We start from the raw sequence: 26,366 nt of genomic DNA on the forward strand, positions 1-26,366 counted from the left end.
AAAAAACAAAAAGCGAAAATTTTGAAAAAATTTTTTTTTTACTCTTTGCTATAAATATTCTATTTTTTTTTTTTTTTTTACAAATTTCTTCATCAGTTTAGGCCATCATGTATTCTTCTACATATTTTTTTTTTTCTGGAAGAGACAGATCGTTGATCCTAATTACTAGAAACAGCAGATCTGTCTCTTCTCCCATGTCAGAACAGGGATTTGTGTGTTTACATACACAGATCACCATTCTGGCTCTTGTGCCGGCGATCTTCACAGCCACCGGCCGCGTGCCTGCTATAGCTCTTAAAGGAGCCAACGTACCAGTACGGAACGAGCTGATGTGCCAAAATATAATGATGGCGGCTGGACGGCAAGTGGTTAAACTGCTAGCATTAATAAAGAGAGAGGACAGTATATCATGCTTACTTGTATTAAACATATTTTTTACATTTCTTCAGTTACTTTATGGCCTAGGCAAATGTCATACATCCCAGGAGTCTTCAACTGAAGTTTTCTCATTTAGGCTCCATGCACACTGGGCTTAAAAAAAGTCAGTTCTCTTGGCTCCCATATACACCATCTTTTGTACAAAGTTTAGCCGAGTTTAGGAGAGTATTACATTTTTTTTCTACCAATTAGCTCCAATCAGAAATGCAAACCAGAAGGTTTTTTTTTTTCCTATCTCTAAACGTTGAGCTCAAAATATGCCTCTAATGGTCCTAATGTGCATGGGCACACGGATAACATTGACTAGCTTCAACAGGCAGAACACAAAACTCCTATAGAAGCAAAGTTTTTTTTATAAGCCAGTGTGCATGGAGATTTAAGCACACTCTCCTGCCTGAATGTCTGAGGTAAGGTCAGATGGATTACAGGGGGTAAATGTTACATGAATCATCTGCCTTTAGTCAAGACAGCCACAGCCAGAAATACTACCGGGTGTTTTTCAAAGTGATTTCTCAACAAAATAAAGAGTGGAGACATGGATGGATGAGGGAGTTTGAATATTAAAAATTAAATAGCATAGGGGCTATGGAGGATGAGGAATGGGAGGAGGTCCTAAATGCATGTATACAAAGGTCTCACCAAAAATCTCTGACCGCCTTACTTCACTTTATATTGCACACGGGGCATATCTCTTTTCAACACGTCTAGCACATTTTAGACCTGATCACGACCCTCAGTGTCCAGTGTTCCGTTGCCTCAGGTACATTTGGACACTTACTCTAGCAATCTTCACGAGTCGCAGGTAGTTCAGTTTCTACACGATCGCTTGGGATCTCCTGTATGCCTAGACCCTAAAATAGGCTTACTGGGAATATTCCCTGATCCAGATGTTAAGAAGTATTTAGCTACTTTCCTACATAAAATTCTATTTTCAGTGCCAAGAAGCTAGTGGCTATGTCACTGGATACAAGCTCAACCTCCCACCTTAGAAGATTGGATCATTGATATTAACACCCCTCCTCTTAAGAAATATATATGCTCATAGAGGCTGTCCTAATAAGTACAATAATGGGGTCGCTGGCTGAAAAAATTAGACACGTCTGTAAAGATCATGCATGTTTGGGCCTGTATTGTAATGGGGGTGTAGTTGTCCTAAAAAACAATAAACATAATCGTATTTGTCCATATCCACTATGTACCTTTTGAGAGAAGGGCCGAAAACTTTCAAATTTCTTATATTGAACTTTATTTTTTTCTATTATGTAGGGAACATGTGTTTGTTCTAGCTTTAACTGTGAGTATATATGCAATCTTTAGTGTCTTTAATGTCACCAGTGGGTTTCGGCCCCGGAAGATTTAGCTGCTCAATGACCAGGCCATTTTTTGCGATACGGCATTGCGCGGTCGTGCGATGCTGTACCCAAACAATTTTTTTTCTCCCACAAATAGAGCTTCCTTTTGGTGGTATTTGATCATCTCTGCAGTTTTTAATTTTTGTGCTGCTATAAACAAAAAAAGTGTAAATTTTGAAAAAAATAAACTAAAATTTTTTTTTTACTTTTTGCGATAATAAACATACCCAATTTTTTTTAGTTTTTTAAAAAAACATTTTTTTTCCTCAGTTTAGGCCAATATGTATACTTCTGCATATTTTTGGTAATAAAAATCGAAATAAGCGTCTATTAATTGGTTTGCGCAAAAGTTATAGCATCTACAAAATAGGGGATAGATTTATGGCATTTTTATAATTTTTTTTTTTTTTACTAGTAATAGTGGCGATCTGTGATTTTTATCGGGACTGCGACATTATGGCAGACACATAGGACACTTTTGACACATTTTGGGACAATTGACAATTATACAGCTATCGGTGCTATAAAAATGCACTGATTACTGTTTAAATGTCACTGCCAGGGAAGAGGTTAACACTAGAGGGCGATCAAGGGGTTAACTGTGTTCCCTTGTGTGTGTTCTAACTGTAGGGGGAGGGGACTGACTGTAGGAGATGACAGATCTTGGTTTCTAGCTATTAGGAACTCACGATCTGCCTTTCCTCACAGAACAGGTATTTGTGTGTTTATAGACACACGTCCCTGTTCTGCCTCTCGTGCCCATAATCACATGTGGCCGTCGCCCACGAGCATCGGCACCCTCGCAGTGCCTGCTATCCTGCTTAAAGGAGCTGATGTACAGCTATGACTTCTCCTGGGACTGTGCCGACCTGCCGCCGTATGATGGTGGCTGGTCAGCAAGTGGTTAAAAGGCTAAGTTCACCTTTGTTCACTTTTTTTATTATTATTCCAGCTCCCCTATGTACCAATATAGCATTCATGTACTTTTTTTGCAAAAATATCAACACTTTCCATAAAACATACAGACACTTAACTTACGGACCTCCATCCATGTTTACAGATGTATCTGTTGCTTCTGTCTTACTTCCTTACAGACTGTAGGTTATGACATAGGAAGGAGTTGACCAGCTGGCCTCATTAGCACATTGATCACCCTTCTCACCAAATACACAATATACAAATTAGATTGCATAGTGTATGGCCATCTTTATACAAGTACATAGGAGGGAGTGGACAGAAACACTCAGCTGTCAAGCCCCATTCACATCTCTGCATAGCAGGAACTCGCATTCCCACATGTTTTTTATTTAGCGAGGTGGGGAGGCGTTTTGGAGCATTTTTACTCATCACATATAGGGCAGCCATCCACCTGAATGGGCCATCCTATACACAGCAATCACCCCAAAGAAGCTTCAGAACTTGGCGTGGAGCTTGGTGTGTTTTTTAATGCCATTTTTGGTGCAGCGCATTTTTGATATGCAAGGAAACACACAGATGTGAATGAAGCCTTATTGTTCATAGTGGGAGCGAATGTTTTGTGGTTTGTTTTTCCTCTGACAAGCATAGGGTAGCCCGTTGCTCTCAATGGGCTGTGCCATACATTTTGGCATTTTGTGGGTTGCGTGATTTTTACTGTGCTTTTTGGAGTATTTGCCACTTCACATATGCCAAAAATAGGATTTTTGTACTCACCGTAAAATCCTGACACAGCTCCATTAGTCTTGACCGTAGGGCTATTACGCTACCTTAAGGAGAGGACTAGGCAGAACATGTAATACATGTGAAAAACAGAACTTTACATTTCCGCCCAGGGGGAGGTCCCTCTGGTAATAATCCCACAGCCTGCCTCCTGCAGCTCAGGACGTCAACAAGCAGTATAGCATAAATCAATAGGAGAGGAGGGTGCTGTGTCATTCAGTGAACTTCAGAGAAAAGGATTTTTTATGGTGGGTACAAAAATCCTATTTTCTCTTTCGTTCACTCACTGACACAGCTTCATTAGTCTTGACCGTAGGGACGTCCCCAAGCAGTGTCATAACGAGGTGTGGGAACAGCACAAAAACTTTACCCGCAACCAAAAGTGCTCCCTAACAGGGGAGTCACCATCTTACTAGCCGCATCAGAACTTGCGGTCAACAAATGCAACAGTGGATTAATACTCAAAGTAACTGTATTTTTAAAACAGAGGAAAGAGTGCAGAATTGCAACATTACACGACTGCCTGCAAAACTTTGCGGCCAAAGCAGGCATCAGGCGATGCGCTTACATCCACTTTGTAGAATTTGGTAAAAGTGTGAACAGATGACCAAGTCGCCACCTTAAACACTTGTGCGACTGATGCTTGATGTCGGAAAGCCCAAGAGGTTCCAATTGCCCTGGTGGAATGGGGCGCGACAGGAAAGGGGGCCCCTGCCCCTTCAAGGCGTAGGCCTGTATCACAATCTGTCTGATCCACCTAGAAATGGTGGCTGACGAGACCGCCATAACTTTTTTCGGAACCAGCTACCAAAACGAACAGAGAGTCTGACTTCCGGAAGGGAGCCGTGGCAGACAAATACACCCTTAGGGCCTGGACCACGTCCAGGGAATACAGGGCTACCTCCTCAGGATGTGTCGGTTTAGGACACAGAGATGGTAACACAATGTCTTTATTGATGTGAAACACCAAAACCACCTTCGGCAGAAAAGAAGGTTGCGGACGCAAACACCACCTTATCCTTATGAATAACCAGATAGGGTGACTTGCAAGACAAGGCCGCCAGTTCCGAAACCTTCCTGGCAGATGTAATAGCCACTAGGAAGACCACTTTCTGAAAAAGTCAACAAGGCGATTTCCCTGATGTTCTCAAACGTCGGTTTCTGAAGCGCCAATAGCACCAGGTAATATCCCGAGGGAGGAAATGTGGACACACCAGAGGAACTGCATGCCGAACCCCTTGAATAAAAGTGCTCACTAGAGAGTGAGATGCTAGGGGTCGCTGAAAAAAAGACAGCCAAGGCTGAAATTTGTCCTTTAAGGGTGCTTAAATCCAATTTCTGGTCTACTCCTCGCTGTAAAAACAGCAGGATCCTGGATATGAAATAGGAGCGCAGACGCCATCCTTTCTCGTCACACATGCAGATGTAGGCCTTCCAGGTACGATGATGTATCTTCCGAGAAGATGATTTCCGTGCGCGCAACATAGTTGAAATTACTGAGTCCAAAAGGCCCCGGTTCCTTAACACCTGGCTCTCAATAGCCATGCTGTTAAAACCAGCAATGGTAAAGCAGGATGGAGAATCGGACCTTGAGGCAGAAGGTCCTCTCGTAACAGCAGTCACCAGGGGGCGTCCTCCACCAGACGCACTAGGTCTGCCTACCAGGGATGCTGGGGCCAATCTGGGGCAATCAGTATTACTGGAATCCCCTTGGCCTCCACTCTGCGGAGCAGACGTGGTAACAGTTTTAGCGGAGGAAAGGCATAGATCAACTGGTATTGACCCCATGGAGACACCAGCGCTTCTGACGTGTCTGCCCAAGGATCTCTTGTCCTGAACACGAATTTCGGCACCTTTCTGATTGAGATGGGATGCCAGAAAATCCACGACTGCAGTACCCCATTGCAGGCACAGTAGCCTGAACACCTCCGTATGCAATGCCCATTCTCCTGGGTCCAGCATCTGGTGACTAAGGTAGTCCGGCTGCCAGTTCTCCACTCCCGGGATGTAAATGGCCGATAGGGCCAGTACCTGTCGCTCTGCCCACTGAAGGATGTGAGCGACCTCCCGTGCAGCGGTCAAGCTTCTTGTTCCTCCTTGGTGATCGACATATGCCACCGCCATGGCATTGTCTGACTGGATCCTGATCGGACACCCTCGAAGTCTTCTCGACCGTGTGGAGAGGCATAGCCTGATCGCTCGCAGCTTGAGCATATTGATCGGCAACGTGGATTCCTCCTCCGACCAGAGGCCCTGGATTGACTGAACTCCCATTACTCCACCCCAGCCGGTTAGGCTGGCATCCGTCGTGATCACTGTCCAATTCAGAGGTAAGAACGACTTCCCGGACCAAAGTGCGTGTACCTCAGCCACTAGAGCAGGGAGTCCCTGACTGACTGGCTCACCTGAATCTGCCGATCCAGGGATATTGGAGATCTGTCCCATTTCGTCAAGATCTCCTTCTGCAAGACTCTGGTGTGAAACTGGGCATATGGTACTGCCTCGAAGGAGGCCACCATGAGTCCCAGGACTCGCATGCAGAAGCGTAGAGACGACCACCTGTGGTTCATCAGCTGTTTTACCGCGGCCCTAAGAGTCTGCAGCTTGTCTGAAGGGAAAAAAACTCTTGCTTCCATGGAGTCCAGCAGTAAGCCTAGGTACTCCAAATGCTGAGTCGAAACGATCATCGACTTTTTTAGGTTCAATTGTCACCCAAATTCCTGCAGGGTCTGCATGATGATTGCCACATCCTCTTCTAATTCTGAGGCGGAAGATGCTCTCAGGAGGAGATCAACTAGGTACCCAAGATCGCGATCCCACGTTGCCGCAGCAACACCAAAACAGGAGCCAATACCTTGGTAAAGACTCGGGGGGCTGATGCCAAGTCAAAAGGGAGAGCCACAAACTGATAGTGGGCTTCCCCAACTGCAAAATCGCAGAAACTTCTGATGCCGAAGGCATATGGGTATGTGCAGGTACGCATCCTGGATGTCCAAAGACACCAAGGAGTCCCCTAGATGGAGTGCAGTGACTACTGAGCGAACTAATTCCATTCTGAACCTCTGTACTTTTACAAAGTAATTGACGGCTTTTAGGTCCAAAATTGGACGTACCCCTTCCTTTTTAGGGACTACAAACAGATTCAAGTAGAACTCCTGGAACCTTTCGGGCTCCGGAACTGGTACTATGACCCCGCAACTTAGCAGGTCCCTTACCGCCCCCATTAGTGCTGGAGTATGGGTATGCTGGAGGGGAAGAATCTGTTTGGTGGCCAAGAGAGAACTATCTTGTAGCCAGAGGAAATGAGATCGCAGACCCATTGGTCGGACAGCCGAGAGGTCCACCGGGCTTCAAATTCCCAAAGGCGACCCCCCCACCTGTGTTGCGGGCGGGGGCAAACCTGCATGCGGTAGCACGTTTGCTCGCAGGCTTGTTAGGCTTGCGGTTCCAAGGACGTTTTTGTCCTTCAGAGGTCGTCCTGTCGGGTTGGGGATATTTGACCAATGCTCCGGGCGGAAGAAAAAGCCATTTGTGAGCAGAAAATGAGGGCCCTTACCTATGGCGTGGCTCCTTAGCCTTCCTGGCCTGTGGGAGTAGAGTACTCTCACCAGCTGTGGCATTCTTAATAATGTCATCCAACGAGGCTCCAAAGAGCCGCTCGCCAAGGAAGGGTAAATCTGACGGGGCTTTTTTTTTTTTTTTTTAGATGCCTGGTCAGCTGACCAGCATTTTAGCCAAATCAGGACCACTGCTGACACTGAAGCCCTGGATAACAGAGGGAGGGTATCCAGGGCCTTGTCACAAACATACTTAAGGCCTTGCAATAACTGGTCTGCTAGACTAACGCAGACAGGGGAAGCCTGTTCCCCCAATTCACTCATTAAGTGTCTGTGACAAGTGCAGATGCCAGTACTGTTCGCATTGCTGATGCCACAACCGTAAACAAGGAACAGGCCACTTCTCCGGCCTTCCTGTCCTGTGGGATCCTTAAAAGCAGGGGTCCCCTGTACCAGGATCGTGGCTACTTTGTTTAACCTGGATACTAGGGGGTCCATGACCAGAGGAGCCAACCATTTTTTAAGAAGGCTTTCCTCAAATGGGTAAAGGAACCGCCATGTATTTGGGGGCCGAAAAGGCCAGTTGCGGTCAAACCCCTTGTATATGAACTTATCGAAATAACTCCGATACAGAAACACCTTGGGTGTACGGGCTGGCTTACGGGACCCAAAAGGGACCACTACATTAGCAGGGGGATCTGCTGTCTCCTGCATTTTCAGGGTATCACGCACAGCTGTGATAAGTGCTCCAACAAGCGATTTGTCGTGCACGGACCCGGACGGGTACTCATCCTCACTGTCTGATCGGTCCTGGTCAGCATCACCTGAAATGACAGAGCAGGGGTCACTAGCCTCAGCGGGGCCAGAGTCTGCGTCAGAGCTCTCCCCGGGGGGCGGGGGCTGCTTTTTACCACCTTTGCGTCCACACACAGCCTCCATCTTGGCAATGAACATGTTAAGGACCGCCAACAAAGCGTCCAGAGGCACTGCACTGTCTGCAGGCGAAACAGTTGCAGTTGCCTGGATTTTGGGGGAAGAAATACCAGTTTATGAAGCCACGCTGACCCTACCCTGTCTGCCACCTGTTGGGGACTTAGGACAGTGATGGTCCCACCCTCCTAACTGCTGTAGGGTGAAGGGCCCCCACCGCAGGACTCAGCACCCTGACCGAGTTCTGCGCTGTCCAGCTAGGTGTGCCTGTGTCCTGTGTCAGCTCCCAGGTGCTTGTGAGAGAAAACCGTGCTGTGCTGAGCCTCAGGGATCAGAACTGGGCATGAAAAACGTGTTGGGCTACAACAAAATGGCCACCGAGCGTCCAGTATAAAGGACATAATCACAGGGAAAATGACCACCGAACTACAAAAAAATGATTCCTGACCATGCTTCTCCCTGGTTACACCAAAAATGGCTTCCGAGCACTGTACACAGAGAGGGACAGTGAAAAACAGGCAGAGAAATGGCGGCAAACACCGCTACAGTGATCAGCAGATACAGACCTCCACACACCCAGGGGAGACACAACAGACATCCAGGGCACAGCCTCCCAGCGCAGCTCCCCACCCAAGGTGAGAGCCTCCCCAGGGGGCCCCTGTCTATGTGGCACACACACCGCTCAGCAGCCCATGCAGCATCCCCCACAGGGGGGGAGGGAAGATAGGGACAGGGAGAGAAGAGAGGGAGGAGAGGGACCCCCAAATCGACCTCCCAGGGAATGCCCAGCTGCTCAGCCCCACGAGGCCGGGAGAGCTGTACTTGCCAGTCCTGACGAGCTGGGGAACATTTCATCACAGACCCACTCTCCAATCAGTACGGGGTGGCTGCTGGCCCATCACACTGACGCAGACATCAGTAGCCCGGTCATATGTGTGCCCCGGAGCATTACGCTCAGCAGCCGCCTCTGGAGCTGGGGGGCATGTCATGGCCGACCCAGCATGGAGCTCTGGTCTGCACACGCTCGCTGGCCAGGCTGGAGAGACTACAAGCATAAGGGTATCCAGCCTGTCACCCAGCCGGCTGTTGATAGTAGATCACAGGATCTAAATCTTGCGCAAAAAGGAAACTTCTGCAGAAAAATCCACGGACCGATGGGCCCGCAGGGTTCCTAGGTCCTTCTCCTTCACTAGGCAGAAAAAAATCTGAGGCTGCAGGAGGCAGGATAGGGGGTTGTTACCTAAGGGACCACCCATTGGGCGGAACTAGAAAGTTCTGGTTTTGTTGTACATGTTAACATGTTCTGCCTAGTCCTCTCCTGAAGGTGGTGTAACAACCTGATGGTCTAAGAAAGGAGCTATGTCAGTCCGTGAACGTAAGAGAAATACCTGAGAATAGCCATTGAGGAATCAATGAGTGGTGATTGCAAAATGTAAGTAGCCGATTCTAGCTTAAAAAAAAAAAAAAAAATGATTATTTTTTTTTTTAAACATCCCTATTTTTTAATGACACACAATGTTATATTAATTGTGTTTAAAACATACTGACTTAATCATTAAAATTATCCATATAGTGCATTAGATTAAAAGGAGTAATAGGAAGAGGCGGTTATGGTGCTGATTGCGCATGCACACCGTGGATGGAGGCAGCGCGCACTCGACTCGGGGGCCCTCCATGGCTGATTCTAACCTCCTCTCTCTACAACGCTGTCAGCTGTTACTACCAGCTGTGACAGTTGATTGGAGAGAGAGAGCTATATAATAGTATTCAGAGAGTAAGCCCGACATCCACTGAATTGTGCTGTTGGATGCCGGTCTGAGCTGTCAAAACTTCAGAAACGTTTTCTTGTAAAGGTAAGAAAGTGCTAAAGGACAGTTTCTTGCTTTTAAATGGGCTACAACCACTCATATTTTGTGCTATCTTTTGCAAGGATACAAGCTATATTTGAAAGGTATTAAACCCCCTTCCTTTTTTGAATATAAATAGTAAACAATTCAATATGAGACCGTTGCTAATATATAGAAGTAGGATAAGTTAGGTTCAGTTAATATCAGCACCAGAACCTCCTCTTCCCATTATTGCTCCTTTTAATCTAACGCACTATATGGATAATTTAATGATTAAGTCAGTTTATTTAAATGTTATAAATACAATTGAAATGAATATAATATTGTGTGTCATTAAAAACTAGTGATATTTAAAAAAAAAAAAAAAATTTATCATTATTTTATTATTTTTTTTAGCTACGATCAGCTACTTACATTTTGCAATCATCACTCATTGATTCCTCAACGGCTATTCTCAGGTATTTTTTAGTGCCTCTATATGAGATCAACACCTAAGTTTTGCCCTTAAAATACATTTTTACTCATAAGAAAGAATATAGCATTTTGTTATACTTTCATCCTTTTACAGGATCTGCCAACTGGCCCCAGTTAATCCTCAGAGTATACCCTGCCGTTGCACCCTCTCTTCCTTTTTTGGGGGGAGGGGAGGTGTAAGGGAAGTTTTGCTAACAGACGTGCACCTGCACACAAGCACGGCACACAGGTGTGTATCGGCGCATACACGAGCCCGCACAGACGCGAGCACACATATGTGCACCAATGCACACACAGATGTGCGCCAATGCTCGCACACAGATGCGCACCAATACGCACATGCACACGTCTGAGCGCCAAGAAGTGTATTTAAACAGAACACTGACACATGAGCCTTGCTGAGTGGTCTTTCTGCTAGTACCTGTTACCTGTATCTGATCTTGTTTCAGCGTTCCTGTGTTTGACCCGGCTTGTACCTGAACCTTCCCGTTGACTTCTGCCTGTCTTCCTGTGACCCCAGCTTGCATTTGACCTTGTTCCTGCTTCATGCTCCTGTACTATGCTGCCCAACTGTGTACCAACCCCGGCCTGTATCTTGTCTTTGATTCCATCTCACGTTCTGTTACCTGCTCTACTCGGCTGTTGATGACCTCCTGGCTTATGTTCCGACCATGACTCTGCCTGCTGATCCAGCAATACGGAGTTCCAGTCTTTCACAATAACTACACTAAAAGCTTTTTGGAATCGAGAACTTATCTGGCAGACTTACCCTTTCGGTATTGTTTTTAATTAGAATAATACGGAATGCTAACTCAGCAACCCATTATGAACACATAAGTGTAGAATTTGAACATTGGTCATGGATTACTGCATTTATATGTGATATCATAGATGCTTATCTTGTTTTTGTTTTGTTTTTTAATATCTCTCTAGAATATAAATTTCTCTTGCCCATTTTAACCCCTAAGGAAGGAGATACGCACACTCCGAAACGTGTTGGGTGCAAGAGTATTTTGTATGTATATTGACGTTATACGCTATAGATGCATTCCGGATGTTACATGTTATGTGATTAACATGTTTTTATGTATATATCTAATAAACTATATTTGTATTATGATACCATTTCACTTTCTATGTGCCTCAAAAGTCCACCACTAGGGGGTTTTCTGCTTTTTTATCTTCAATATTGGATGTGGCACTAATAAAAGCATTAAGTTGCCGTTGTACAAAAAATTCCCATGTTCTATATAGAACTGCACCACTCACTATATCCAGTCACACTGATAAAAACATTCTGCAGTTAGCAATAATGTTATTGTAAAAAAAACAGACAGAGCACTCTAAACACCACCACCCCAGACCATCAGTCTCCCTTCTCCAGATGAATGTAGCGCATATAACTCCCGATAAAGATGTCTTCTTGGTATTGGAACCTCCAAATTGCCTGATTATTAGTGTCATATAGCCATATAAAGATATTAGCATAGTTCTCTCCACAACGGGAAATAAGTTGATACAATAAGGAGGAAATAATGTAGCTTATTTTCTTGAACGTGGGAGCAAACAGCCACACCAGCCCCTTTTTGAAATGCCAGTCATTAAAGACAAATAGTGCTGCAAGTTCAGAGACTTAGATTATTCCAGTTCCCTTTGATTAACCACTTAAGCCCCGGACCATTTTGCAGCTAAAAGACCAGGCCCCTTTTTGCGATTCGGCACTGCGTTGTTTTAACTGACAATTGAGCGGTCATGCGATGTGGCTCCCAAACAAAATTGGCGTTCTTTTTTCCCACAAATAGAGCTCTTTTATTTTTTGCACTATAAACAAAAACAGAGCAACAATTTTGAAACAAAATGCTATTTTTTACTTTTTGCTATAATAAATATCCCCAAAATATATATAAAAAAAACTATTTTTTTCTAAGTTTAGGCCGATACGTATTCTTCTACATATTTTTGGTCAAAAAAAATAAATCGCAATAACGTTTGTTGATTGGTTTGTGCAAAAGTTATAGCGTTTACGAAATAGGGGATAGTTTTATGGCATTTATATTAATTTTTTTTTTATACTAGTAATGAGCTAGTTTTTTTACTAGTAAATCAGCGATTTTTTTTGGTGACTGACATTATGGCGGACACGTCAGACAATTTTGACACATTTTAGGGACCATTGGCATTAATACAGCGATCCGTGCGCTTAAAAATGCATTGATTACTGTAAAAATGTCACTGGCAGTAAAGGGGTTAACACTAGGGGGCAGTGTAGGGGTTAAGTGTGACCTAATGTGTGTTTTTTTTAACTGTAGGGGGGCGTGGCTTGGTGTGTGACGTCACTGATTGTCTTTCCCTATGACAGGGAACAGACGATCGGTGACAGGCTCACTAGGAAGCACAGGGAGAGGTTTTTTTATACTTACCGCTCCCCGTTCTTCAGCTCTGTGACCTGATCACAGGACACCGGCGGCGATCGGGTCCGCGGGTCCCATGGCCACGGTCACGGAGCTCAGGACCGGGTCACGAGTGCAGCCGTGCCATTCTGCTGACGTATATCGGCGTGAGGCAGACCTTAAGTGGTTAAGCATATATTTCACATGAATTGCCACATAATGAATCCAGTATATTAGCCAGGGGCTCTTCGTTTCTGAGTGTGACTAGGCAGTAGTCAAGACCAACAGCGTGCATAAAGAGTTATATGACAGCTGTTCCAGACATCATCTGACAAGTCATGTGACCGAATATTCCCAAGAAGCATCTCTGGAACATGCACCTGAGACTTGAACAGCCGGCGGCCATTACCAACATGCAATCTAGAGCTATCACAGTTCATGCCAAATGGCCTCCACATGGAGAGACCATAGAAGCAGAAACTTACCTTGGCTGGGTGGTGATCGATACAACCGGTAAGAGCCCTGATGGGTAGCTTCGTCTGAACCCCTCGTCTTTACTCATCTGTTTCTTTTGTGGACAGTGGAGGTCTATGTGACTTGTGAGATTTGTGAGGCACATATAACTCTTTATGCACGCTGTTGGCCTTGACTACTGCCTAGTCACAATCAGAAACGGAGATCCCTGGCTAATATACTGGATCCATTATGTGGCAATTCATGTGAAATATATGCTTAATCAAAGGGGACTATAATGATTTGTACAGGGACAAAATGATATCTCTCTCTCTGGAGTCTATACCTCTTAATACAAGAAAGGATTTTTCTCGCTTTGGAAACCACAGCTTGGCATTGCACGCTATTAATAAGCTTATGATCTACCAGAACATCCAGATCCTTCTCCACCATTGATTCCCAAAGTTTTACTCCCCCTAGTATGTATGATGGATGCTTATTCTTAGCACCCAAGTGCATAACTTTACATTTATCAACATTACACATAATTTGCATAAAACATAATTCTGTGTCAAAGGCTTTTGCAATGTCCAGGTATACCATGTCCACAGCCACGCCTCTGCCCTAGGTATTGCTCACCTTCTCATAAAAAGTAATCAGGTTTGTCTGACAACTTCCGTCTTTCATCAATCCATTCTTACTTTTGCTTAAAATATTTTGTTTTCTAGCACAAACTCATCTATGTGGTCTTTTATTAAACTCTCAAGTATCTTCTCAGCTACAGAAGTTAAACTAACATGTCTATATAGTTACTTGTTAAAGAATTTGACCCCTTTTTAAATATAGGCACCACATGCAGTCCCTAAAAATAACAGTGGCTTTGAAATGACAGAGCTCAATTCTTTTAGGATCCATGGGTGGATGCCATCTGGTCCAGGTGCTTTATTCATCTTTATTCTGTCTAAATATTTCTGGAACTTATCACTTTTTTGCCATTGTGGATCATTTGGGGCTGTGCCAATACCACCTCCATTATGGACATGCACTCCCCCATTCTCCTTTGTATACACAGAGCTGAAAAAGGTATTTATATATAAATAAATAAACAATAAATAATTTTGCCTTCTCTTTGTCCCCAGTCACCCGCTAGATTAATTTGCAAAGGCTCTACATGCTCAGACATGACCTTTTTACCATTAACCGATTAAGTCCCAGAAGATTTAACCCCTTTCCTGACCAGAGCACTTTTTGCGCCTCGGCACTGCTTTAACTAGTTGCTGACCACCAGCCGTCCAATGACGGCCAGGCGGCGCACCTATTGTGGCGGGAGGCCGTCATATGACGGCCTCCCGTTTAACAAGGGGATGCGCGCGATCGTGCGCGCGCACCCCTGTTTCTTCGGTGGTGGCGTGTCACGGAGACACCGCTCGCCACCGAAGGGGGTGAACAGCCATTGGTTATGGCTGTTTACCACGTGATCGGCCGTGATGAAGTCAAGGGCGATCACAGATGGTCACACCCCGACTGTGCACGGCGCATTCGCGCAATCGTGAGCGCGCTGCGCGTGCACGTCGGTGGCGGCGTGTTCCCCGGGAACACTGCTCGTCACCGACGCTGGTAAAAAGCCATTGGCCGGCTGTTTACCCACATGATCGGCTGTGATCCTTTCACAGCCGATCACTAAAATGTAAACAAAACGCGGTAACGAGATGTTACCGGGTTCTCCTCCTCACACACCGATCGCGTGTGAGGAGGAGATTGCGGTAACATCTCGTTACCACCCACAGTACACATCAAGCACACCGATTGCCCCCCCCCCAATAAAGAGGACCTTTCAATCACAGTCCATCAGAGTACCTGTCACAGTCCATCAGAGTATTTGAGTACCTGTCACAGCCCATCAGAGTACCCGAGTACCTGTCACAGCCCATCAGAGTACCCGAGTACCTGTCGCAGCCCATCAGAGTACCCGAGTACCTGTCACAGCCCATCAGAGTACCCGAGTACCTGTCGCAGCCCATCAGAGTACCCGAGTACCTGTCACAGCCCATCAGAGTACCCGAGTACCTGTCACAGCCCATCAGAGTACCCGAGTACCTGTCACAGCCCATCAGAGTACCCGAGTACCTGTCCCAGTCCATCAGAGTACCCGAGTACCTGTCCCAGTCCATCTGAGTACCCGAGTACCTGTCCCAGTCCATCAGAGTACCCGAGTACCTGTCCCAGTCCATCAGAGTACACGAGTACCTGTCACAGCCCATCAGAGTACCCGAGTACCTGTCCCAGTCCATCTGAGTACCCGAGTACCTGTCCCAGTCCATCTGAGTACCCGAATACCTGCCCCAGTCCATCTGAGTACCCGAGTACCTGCCCCAGTCCATCTGAGTACCCGAGTACCTGTCCCAGCCCATCAGCGTACCCGAGTACCTGTCACGGCCCATCAGAGTACCCGAGTACCTGTCCCAGTTCATCAGAGTACCCGAGTACCTGTCCCAGTCCATCTGAGTACCCGAGTACCTGTCCCAGTCCATCTGAGTACCCGAGTACCTGTCCCAGTCCATCTGAGTACCCGAGTACCTGTCCCAGCCCATCAGCGTACCCGAGTACCTGTCACAGCCCATCAGAGTACCCGAGTACCTGTCCCAGTTCATCAGAGTACCCGAGTACCTGTCCCAGCCCATCAGAGTACCCGAGTACCTGTCCCAGCCCATCAGAGTACCCGAGTACCTGTCCCAGCCCATCAGAGTACCCGAGTACCTGTCACGGTCCATCAGGGTACCTGCGTACCTGTCACGGTCTATCAGGGTACCCGAGTACCTGTCACAGTCCATCAGAGTACCCGAGTACCTGTCACAGCCCATCAAAGTACCCAAGTACCTGTCACAGCCCATCAAAGTGCCCAAGTACCTGTCACAGCCCATCAAAGTACCCGAGTACCTGTCACAGCCCATCAAAGTACCCAAGTACCTGTCACAGCCCATCAAAGTGCCCAAGTACCTGTCACAGCCCATCAAAGTACCCGAGTACCTGTCACAGCCCATCAAAGTACCCGAGTACCTGTCACAGCCCATCAAAGTACCCGAATACCTGTCACAGCCCATCAAAGTACCCGAGTACCTGTCACAGCCCATCAAAGTACCCGAGTACCTGTCACAGCCCATCAAAGTACCCGAATACCTGTCACAGCCCATCAAAGTACCCGAGTACCTGTCACAGCCCATCAAAGTACCCGAGTAGCTGTCACGGTTCATCCGAGTACCCGAGTAGCTGTCACAGCCCATCAAAGTACCCGAGTACCTGTCACGGTTCATCCGAGTACTTGTCACAGCCCATCTGAGTACCCGAGTACCTGTCCCAGCCCATCTGAGTACCCGAGTACCTGTGCCAGTCCATCCGAGTACCCGAGTACCTGTGCCAGTCCATCCGAGTACCCGAGTACCTGTGCCAGTCCATCCGAGTACCCGAGTACCTGTGCCAGTCCATCCGAGTACCCGAGTACCTGTGCCAGTCCATCTGAGTACCCGAGTATCTGTCACAGCTCATCTGAGTACCTGTCACCAGGCAATAAGAGTACCCGAGTACTTGTCACCAGGCCATCAGAGTACCCGAGTACCTGTCACCAGGCCATCAGAGTAACCGAGTACCTGTCACCAGGCCATCAGAGTAACCGAGTACCTATATCCAGCCCATCAGAGTACCCCAGTACCTATTTGCAGCCCATGTCTCATAGAATATACGTTGGGGTGTTTGCTTTCCAAAATGGGGTCATTTTGTGGGTAATTTCACTGTCCTGGTGCTCCAGGACCTTCAAAAGTGTGATAGGTAGGAATGAAATGAGATGTGTCATTTATGCTCCTAGAACGCCTGAACGTACTACTTCAATGTTCGGCCTCTCTATGTGACCACGCTGTGTAAAAGTCCTACACATGTGGTATCACCATACTCGGGAAGAGTAGCAGAATGTATTTTGGGGCGTAATTTTTCCTATATACATGCTATGTGTTAGAAATATCTTATAAATTGACAATTTTGTGTAAAAAAAAATGCGTTTTAATTTTTTTCCACATATTCCAAAAACTTCTGGAAAAAAAAATGAACCGTTCAAAAGACTCATTATGCCTCACAGATTATACGTTGGGGTGTTTGCTTTCCAAAATCGGGTCATTTTATGGGAAATTCCATTGTCCTGGTACTCCAGGGCTCTCAAAAATGTAATAGGTGGTTGAGAAATGAGATGCGTCATTTTTGCTCGTAGAACGTCTGAAGGTACTACATCAATGTTGGTGCTCTGTATGTGGCCAGGCTGTGTAAAAGTCTCACACATGTGGTATCGCCATACTCGGGAAGAGTAGCAGAATGTATTTTGGGGTGTAATTTGTTGTATGCATATGCTGTGTGTGAGAAATAACCTGATAATATGACAATTTTGTAAAAAAATATTATAATAAAAATAAAATATTCATTTTGCAAAGAATTGTGGGAAAAAATTACAACTTAAAAAAACTCACCATGCTACTTACTTAATACCTTGGAATGTCTACTTTGTAAAAAGGGGTCATTTGGGGGGTATTTGTACTTTCCTGACTTGTTAGTGTCTCAAGAAATGAGGTACACCTGATGTACTGAAGGCCTGATCAGAAGTGATCAATTTTCAGTGATTGGCACCATAGTTTGTAGACTCTATAACTTTCACAAGGACCAAATAATATACACTAATGTGGGTTATTTTTACCAAAGATATGTAGCAGTATAAATTTTGGCCAAAATTTATGAAGAAAAATTACTAATTAGCAAAAATTTATGACAGAAAAAGAAAAAGGCATTTTTTTCACAAAATTTACGTTTTATTTTATTTATAGCACAAAAAATAAAAAATAAACCCTAGTGATTAAATACCACTAAAAGAAAGCTCTATTTGTGTGGAAAAAAGGACGCAAGTTTCATATGGGTACAGTGTTGGATGACTGAGTAATTGTCATCCAAACTGTGAGAGCGCTGAAAGCGTAAAATTGGTCTGGTCAGGAAGGGGGTGTAACTGCACTGTAATGATGTGGTTAACAGACAATTGCACAGTCATGTGATGTTGCACCCAAACAAAATTAACGTACTTTTTTTCCCACAAATAAAGCTTTCTTTTGGTGGTATTTGATCACCTCTGTGGTTTTTATTTTTTGTGCTATAAACAAAAAAGAGCGACAATTAAAAAAAAAAAAACACAATATTTTTTACTTTTTGCTATAATAAATATCCCCAAAAATATATATAATTTTTTTTTCTCTCTCAGTTTAGGCCAATATGCATTGTTCTACATATTTTTGGTAAAAAAAAAAAAAAAAAAATCACAATAAGCTTATATTGATTGGTTTGCGCAAACCTTATAGTGTCTACAAAATAAGTCATACTTTTATGGCATTTTTATTATTAATTAGTTTTTTTTACTAGTAATGGCGGCGATCTGCGATTTTTAATGGGACTGCGACATTATGGCAGTCACATTAGACAATTTTTACACATTTTTGCGACCATTGGCATTTTTACAGCAATCAGTGCTATAAAAATGTATCGATTACTGTAAAAATTTCACTGGCAGGGAAGGGGTTAACACTAGGAGGCGATCAAGGAGTTAATGTGTTCCCTAGTGTGTGTTCTAACTGAAGGGGGGAGGGGACTGTGTAGGGGAAGAGATAGATCGCTGTTCATACTCTGTATGAACAGACGATCTGTCCCTTCTCCCTTCAGAGAACCAGAAAATGTGTGTTTACACACAGATACCGATTCTCAGTGTGCCCCAAGCGATCGTGGAAGCCCAGCGGTGACCGCAACCGCCAGGCACTCGCGTTGGCGCCGTAAGTGAGCAGGGGGCACACATGTGCCCCTAGTGGCCACAGGGCGAAGCGACGTTACATAACGTTGTCTTGCCCAGCTGTGCCATTCTGTCCCAGAACAACTGCAGCGGCTGGTAGGCAAGTGGTTAAAGTGGAATTATAGGCAATTTTTTTCCATTTTGGATAGAGCAAGGAAGACTCATTATCATCAGTGTCTCATTGCAGAGATTTACTTCACTTCCTGTCCCATAGCCAACAAGAAGCGAGAGGAAATCCCTGCAATTTAACGGAATTCCTTGGGGACCTCCAGGTCACCAGAACTAGCGTCCCTATTGAAAGATTTGCCCTGCATTACTTTTCTTTCTTCATTCTCTCTCCCGATTGGCTGAGAAACAGCAGCGGTGCAATTGGCTCCTGCTGCTGTCAATAAAACTCAGTTAGCCAATCAGGAGAAAGAGGTGGCCGAACAGCAGCTTTGTGTCTGAATAGACACACGGAGCTGCAGCTCGGTTCGGGTGCTCCCATAGCACGCTGGTTGCTGTGGGGACACTCAGCAGAAGGGAGGGGCCAGGAGCTCCAGCCATGGACCCGAGAGGAGGAGGATCTGGGTTGCTCTGTGCAAAACCAGCGGCACAGAGCAAGCAAGTATTACATGTTTGTTATTTTAATAAAAATAAAAAAATAGACTTTACAATCACTTTAAGGGCATCTGTGAGTGAATAGTTTGGTTGGATTTCATTTTAGATCGGTGGTGAATAGCATGCATCGCACTGAATTGGGACATTAAATCACAGAAGAGCGATGATGCACCAGCAATGATTTTTGCATGAATGGACATTGTTTATTAAGTGCAGATCTATTATATGGGCACATTATACATTGATATTTTATTTTAGTGTGGCTATCTGTATTCACATTGTTTGATTTGGACCATAAAATTGTCTTGTAATAGGCTTATAAATGTAGTAGTAAAGTGGTACTATCCAGTCAAACCCTTGGATAGTTAAAATCCCACATTACTGTCACTGTCCCAGCCCTTTCTATCTGTGCAATAAGCTGAGTCTCTACCTCCTCATTAACACTCACCAATGATTACCTTTGTAGTATGCACACTGTTATGCAATTCCACCCATAACACTTCAGCCTCATCACACTCCCCATCAATTAGGTCCTCTTTCACACTCGCTTTGAGATCACTTCTCACACAGAGACAGACACCAACATCTTTTCATTTTACCCTGTCTCAGGAGAGCAAAGCCAGCAATATGAATAGCCCAGTCATGTAAAGAATGAAGCCAAGATTTAGCAATACCAATTATCGTATTTACCCCGCCTTTCCTGGCCCTGGGACAGCACTGCCTGCATAGTCTAAAGTTGATTAAAAAAAAATCAATTGCCAGCCCATTCTCCTACACCGCTCCTCCTGTGTCAGTGTCATTATAAAACAAAGCTTGTAAATATCTCAATAACTCAATTTTTTCTGGCTGCTCTCCTCCTCCTCGCTTTAGATTGTAGGAAGAGAGCAGTCACATGACCTTCTATGTAACATCAGAGAGAGCAGTCATGTGACCAGGTCAGTGGAAAAAACTGAGCTATTGAGGTATAAGGAAGCTTCATTTTACAATATGAGTGGCACAGGAAAAGCAGTGTGGAAGGGGCTGGCAGTGATTTTTTTTCTTAACTGTAGAGAATGCTGAAAGCGCTGTCCTGGGAAACTGCTGGGGGAGGGGCTGTATACTGGATGGGGGGGGCTGTGTACTGGATGGGGGAGCTATGTACTGGGGAGGGGGGCTGTATACTGGATGAGGAGCTATGTACTGGGGAGGGCTGCATACTGGATGGGGGGGGCTGTGTACTGGGGATTAGGGCTGTGAAAATTTATTTTCCTTAAACTTCCCTCTTAAATTTGGGGTGCGTGTTATACACGGATAAATACGGTAAATCGTAGTTCTCTTCATGCACCAGAGCTTCCAACTATTTTGTTTGGCAGATGTCTGGCATTGGTGAACAAACACTCTAATAAGTTGTCACAACTTGCACACATATTTTGTATATTTTTTATCTGAGTACAAATAGTACCATTTCTAATGGTTGTTTGTAAAATGGGAACCTTCTCATCACCTGCCATAGCCCTCCCCTCATCTTCCCCTATTCCACCCACCAATAGGGACTTACCCCTGTCTGACTTGTCTGCCTTATTATAATCTAATTCACCCTCTCCCCTTATGCCCAGTTTGAATACTACTCCAGCCTTCCCATAAACCAATGAAATTAGCATAATGACTGAACTATGCATACTATTCAAAAAAGTACATTATCTAAATCATACATGAACTCCCCTGCACTATAACCCCCTCCCCACACAACCTCACGTAGTCCTAGTACCTCTGGATCTCTGTTATTAGCAATTACTAGTACCATCCAGCACAGTAACACAAATAGCACACGAGTAGCATCTGAGCATATGCCTTCTCTGCTAAGAATGTGTGCTTGCAGTTAAAAAGTCACTTTTTTTGTAAAGCATACAGTATGCTAGCTTTACCAAACAACGAAGATGAGTCTGACCTTTTGACATCAAAGACCAAACCACACATGCCAAATGGACCAATTACCTTTAGAACTGCTTTTCACACTTAGCATTCTCTAGTGGTGTCTGAATGCCCAGGAAGTGCTGTCAGCGGCACATGGAAACTTGGCACATTGAATAGAAATACCAGTTATGTCACTAGGCTGAGCTAAGCACTTCACTGTAAACCAATTTGATCAAACCTGTCAAAACTACCATACTGAAGACTACTACTACAAAAGGAAAAGTTTATTTGTACCTTTTAATGTTTATTGCGTTGCTTTCAATGCGACCAAAAGCCTCCAATGCTGCAGCATATGATTCAAGATTTGGTTTTAAACCAGCCTTATCCATCAGTGTGAAAGTACGACCAATTTCAGCCAGTGAGGCCTGTAAAACAAGAACAATATAAAAAACTGCATTTGAAGTTACAAAACAGAACAGTCAAGGGCTGAATAAAGCATGCTGAGCCAGAATATAACAAGACATTATGGAAGCAAACAAAAACGTTGTGACCCAAGACAGTATAAGCAGTAAATTATCTCTACTAAAAATAGTCAACCATATCAGCACAGTTTAACATTTAGACAAAGATCTGGAAACGCTGATAGCCATTAAAAATTAAAATTTTTGATTTACCTATAAAATCTTTTTCTTTGAGAAAATCACAGTACAAAAGTGTTTAACCACTTGCCTACTGGGCACTTTTACCCCCTTCCTGCCCAGGCCAATTTTCAGCGCTGTCGCACTTTGAATGACATTTGCACCATTAAGCAGCACTGTACTCATGAAATGTTTTTTTTTTTTTTTCATACAAATAGAGCTTTCTTTTGGTGGTATTTAAATCACCTGTTTTTTTTTTTTTGCTAAACAAAAAAAGTCCAAACATTTGGGGGAAAAAAATAAACCTTTTTCTTAGTTTCTGTTATATAATTTTGCAAACAGGAATTTTTTTCTCCTTTACTGATGTGCACTGATGAGGCTTCACACATATGCGGCACTAATGGGCACTGATAGGTGGCACTGATTGGCAGTACAGATGAGGAGGCACTGATTGACAGCACTGGTGGGCACTAACTGGCCCTGATAGGCAGCACTGATGGGCACTATTGGGTCTACACTGATGATCAGTGCCGCTGTCCCCTTTCACACTAGCCGGTTACTGGCTCTCTCCTCGCCTCACACTGACAGCACAAGGAAAAGAATGCTGATAACTGACAAGTGTGGTTACATTGTGATCGGCTGTGATTGGACACAGCCAATCCCATGGTAAAGAGGCGCAGTCATCGGCTCTTTACCCCGATCAGCGATGTGCTGTGTCCTACAGACACGGCTAACTACTGATCGCCTCATGCCTACTGCCTACGAGGGGCGGGGGTGTGATAAGAATGGGGGGGATGTCCTCCCAGAACTAGAGTGGTCCCACCTGGTCATCATTTGACTATATGGTGGGTGGGAACCAATTAAGTAAAGATTAAACAAACATGTTATATTTGTCTGCTTTGTGCAAAACCTCTTTTTTTGGGTCCCCTGCCGGCAGTGCTGGCTCCTCTCCCCACTGAGTGCCCCCAAAGCAAGCCTCTCGAGCTGCGTTCTGTGTCTATGCACACACACAGCACGGTTTGACCCCACCCCCCACTCTCTCCTCATTGGCTCACAGGCTGGGATTGACAGCAGCAGGAGCCAATGGCTCCCACTGCTGAGTGAGCCAATGAAGAGAGAGAACCCAGAGAGCCACTGCTCTCATGCACCTAGCTGGATCGGGATGGGCTCAATCGTCAAGTATAAGGGAGGTTGGCAGAGAACTGCACCCAGAAGGTTTTCTACTTTTATGCATAGAATGGGGAGGGGGAGGGGGAATACAAATATACCCTGATCTAGGCAGACAAATTAAGAACAGGCGGCGTATGTTAAAGTCCCTACTGGACTATTTGCTTTGCAATGGAACTCAAGCCCATGTGCCCTGCCCAATAGGGGTCCCCGCGTTTCCCCGTGTACTTGGCTCGGCTCTGCTCACAGTCATGCCCAGTCCCACCCTATGATGGATATAACACAGAGACTCGGCTACTCTCGGCTCTGCTCAGGACTGCGAGATGGACCCGAGAGCTGCCGAGATACACAGGACTCTGTATCTCGGCGGTGCCATTTTTAAACTTGAAGACTGCAATGACAAGGCTGCAAATGACACTGGGCCAAGGCTGTAAATGACAAGGCTACACTGACAAGGCTGCAATGACACTGGACAAGGCCGCAGATGGACACTGATAAGGCTGCATTGATGGGCATTTAAATGTAAGTTTTTTTCCTTAAACTTCCCTCCTAAAAAAAAAAATTCTTAAAATTCCCTGATAAACTTGGGGTGCGTGTTATACGCCGATAAATACGGTAATGTATAGAAGGTAGGGCCCGAAAGTGACTCAAGCCCAGTGGCCCCCACCACCCTAAGTCCTGCCCTGGGGATATCCATTGGCAGTTATGGTTAAAAGGGGGGGCAGCTTCAACTTGCGGGATCCTGCTTAACTCCCGGACCTCTTCCATTTCCTGGGGGCCGAGTCAATTGAGGTACCTGGACAGAACTGCCAATATTAATGGAATGAGCCCTCCAGCAGCAACAGGGGACCCGATTCAGGAAATAGGCAGAACACACAGAATATATATGTCCGGGACCCACTGCAGAAATTACAGAAACATATCATTACATATTTAAAGGAACTCAAGATGGGAAAATACTTTATTTTGTTTGTTTTTTCTCTCTCAATACAGAGGTCTGAGATTCTGGGGTTGATTGGACTAAGAGTCCATTCACACGGGGGCAACACGACTTCCAGCGCGACTTTTGGAGGCAACTTGGACACGACTTGAGTATGAATAACAGCGTGACTTGGAGAAATTTCAACACGACTTGGGGCGACTTACAAAACGACTTTAAGTTGCCCCAGGCCATGCGACTTTGGCCGTGGCCAATCAGAGAATAATGAGCTCTCGAGGGGGAACTCCATGCCAAATTTTAAATAAAAAAGCGGCATGGGTTCCCACTCCAGGAGCATACCAGGCCCTTAGGTCTGGTATGGATTTTAAGGGGAACCCCCTTACGCCAAAAAAACGGCGTGGGGGCCCCCCAAAATCCATACCAGACTCTTATCGGAGCACGCAGCCCAGCCAGTCTGGAAAGGGGGTGGGGATGAGCGAGCGACCCCCCTCCTTCCTGAACCATACCAGGCCGCATGCCCTCAACATGGGGGGGTATGGGGGGGTGGGTGCTTTGGGAAAGGGGGGCGCCCTGCGGCCCCCCACCCCAAAGCAAGTTGTCCCCATATTGAGGAGGATAAGGTCCTATTCCCGACAACCCTGGCCGTTGGTTGTTGAGTAAATTTCTATCGGGAAAACCGTCCCTCTGTATGACCAAAAATGACACATGCTCGGAAGCAAGTATGAGACGGAAGCGATTGGTGTGGTAAAACTACCGTTCATATTGGAGCTTGCACATTCCTCACGCTGCTAATTCTGTGATCTTTTAATACAGCGCATTCTTTTCTTCTTTAGAATGCTAGAAGAATGAAGTTGTTTTGCTGCTCATATTCACAGAGTTCTCACAAACGTCTTTCTTCATTATTTATCCTCATCTCATGAATAATATTCTATTTTTTAAAAACTTGTTTCCAATTATTTTTTATACTTGTCTTTTAGAATTTTTTATTTCATCAAGGTTTAGTCTATGATTACTTAAAAATTATTTTCTAGTGATCTCCATATAATTTTATTTTTTTGAGTTTTAAGTTACCACAGTAACATTATCTTGTATTTTTTCTTAACCTTAAGGAGGTTGGTGTCCCTTGTTAATCTGACATGGGTTATTTACGAAAGGCAAATACATTTTGCATTACAAGTGCAAAGTGCACTTGAAATTGCACTGAAAGTGCACTTGGAAGTGCAGTCGCTGTGGATCCGAGGAGGACATGCAAGGAAAATAAACAGCATTTTAGCTTACACATGATTGGATGATAAAATCAGCAGAGCTTCCCCTAATTTTAGAACTACAATTCAGATTTACAACGATTGCACGGTCAAGTGCACTTGCAGTGCATTTTCAAGTGGAGTTTGCACTTGTAGTACAAAGTTAATTTGCCTTTCGTAAAATAACCCTCATAGTCTTTTTGAAATGTACCTGCCTACTCACAAACAAACTGTCCCTTTTGAATAAAGTCAATAGGAAATTATGTGAAAAAAAAAATACATTTATTCTGGGTAACAAAATAAAAAGAGGAAGGCAGCGCTGGAGAAACGTATGGAATTTGTGAAGCCTTTGGGACCCCAGGGCACACACAAAGTCAGTGGAAAACAAAATTGGGATCTTGAAGAGTCCATATAATAGGGAGCACAATCTGGTCCAGGAATCCCAGATATCAGGACAAGCAGCAGATGACATATCTGTCCCCAGGCTGTGGTACTAAAATAGCCTGCATCTTCTATCAGACCAGACTGAACCCAGGCCATCACTTTCTTCTCTTCCCTGCAGCCTTCCCTCCACGCTGCCCTGCAGCCTTCCTTGGAGGCTGTGGCTCTGGCGGACTTGTGGCAGGAGGAGGAGGAGGATGGGCTTGCTCATAAATGTGGCTGTTCTCTGTGAGCTGGTCACACAACCCCTTCTGAAGGGCCTCAAATAATTTCCTCACAGAGGAGGCGTTGGCCCTTCTGTAATTACAGCAACCTGGTGGCTAGATAGCAGCCATAGGCCTCTTCAGCATGGGGGGGGCGCTTCTCAGGAAATCGCTGGCTTCCCTAATGAGGCCCAGTGCTGTGTCTTCCATCATTGTCCCCTTCCTGGGCTTTTGGTGG

The 26,366-nt window shown here is 45.1% G+C and overlaps 1 protein-coding gene across 5 annotated transcripts in view; it reads right to left on the reverse strand.

Annotated features, from left to right (window-relative positions):
• The window catches only part of POLRMT (RNA polymerase mitochondrial), a 304,233-nt gene that overhangs the window by 179,173 nt on the left and 98,694 nt on the right, over positions 1-26,366 (reverse strand). For all 5 annotated transcript variants that reach the window (XR_013272200.1, XM_077475625.1, XM_077475628.1 and 2 more), the window contains one exon: positions 21,790-21,920. Coding sequence is in view for 4 of the 5 variants with exons in the window: in XM_077475625.1 (XP_077331751.1) it covers positions 21,790-21,920 (131 nt within the window). In the remaining variant the exon portion in view is untranslated. The remainder of the gene's footprint in view (positions 1-21,789; positions 21,921-26,366) is intronic.

The sequence above is a fragment of the Lithobates pipiens genome, unplaced genomic scaffold (genome assembly GCF_037356315.1).
Source record: "Lithobates pipiens isolate NorthernLeopardFrog02 unplaced genomic scaffold, aLitPip1_a1.2 Scaffold_13, whole genome shotgun sequence".
Lineage (NCBI taxonomy): Eukaryota > Metazoa > Chordata > Amphibia > Anura > Ranidae > Lithobates > Lithobates pipiens.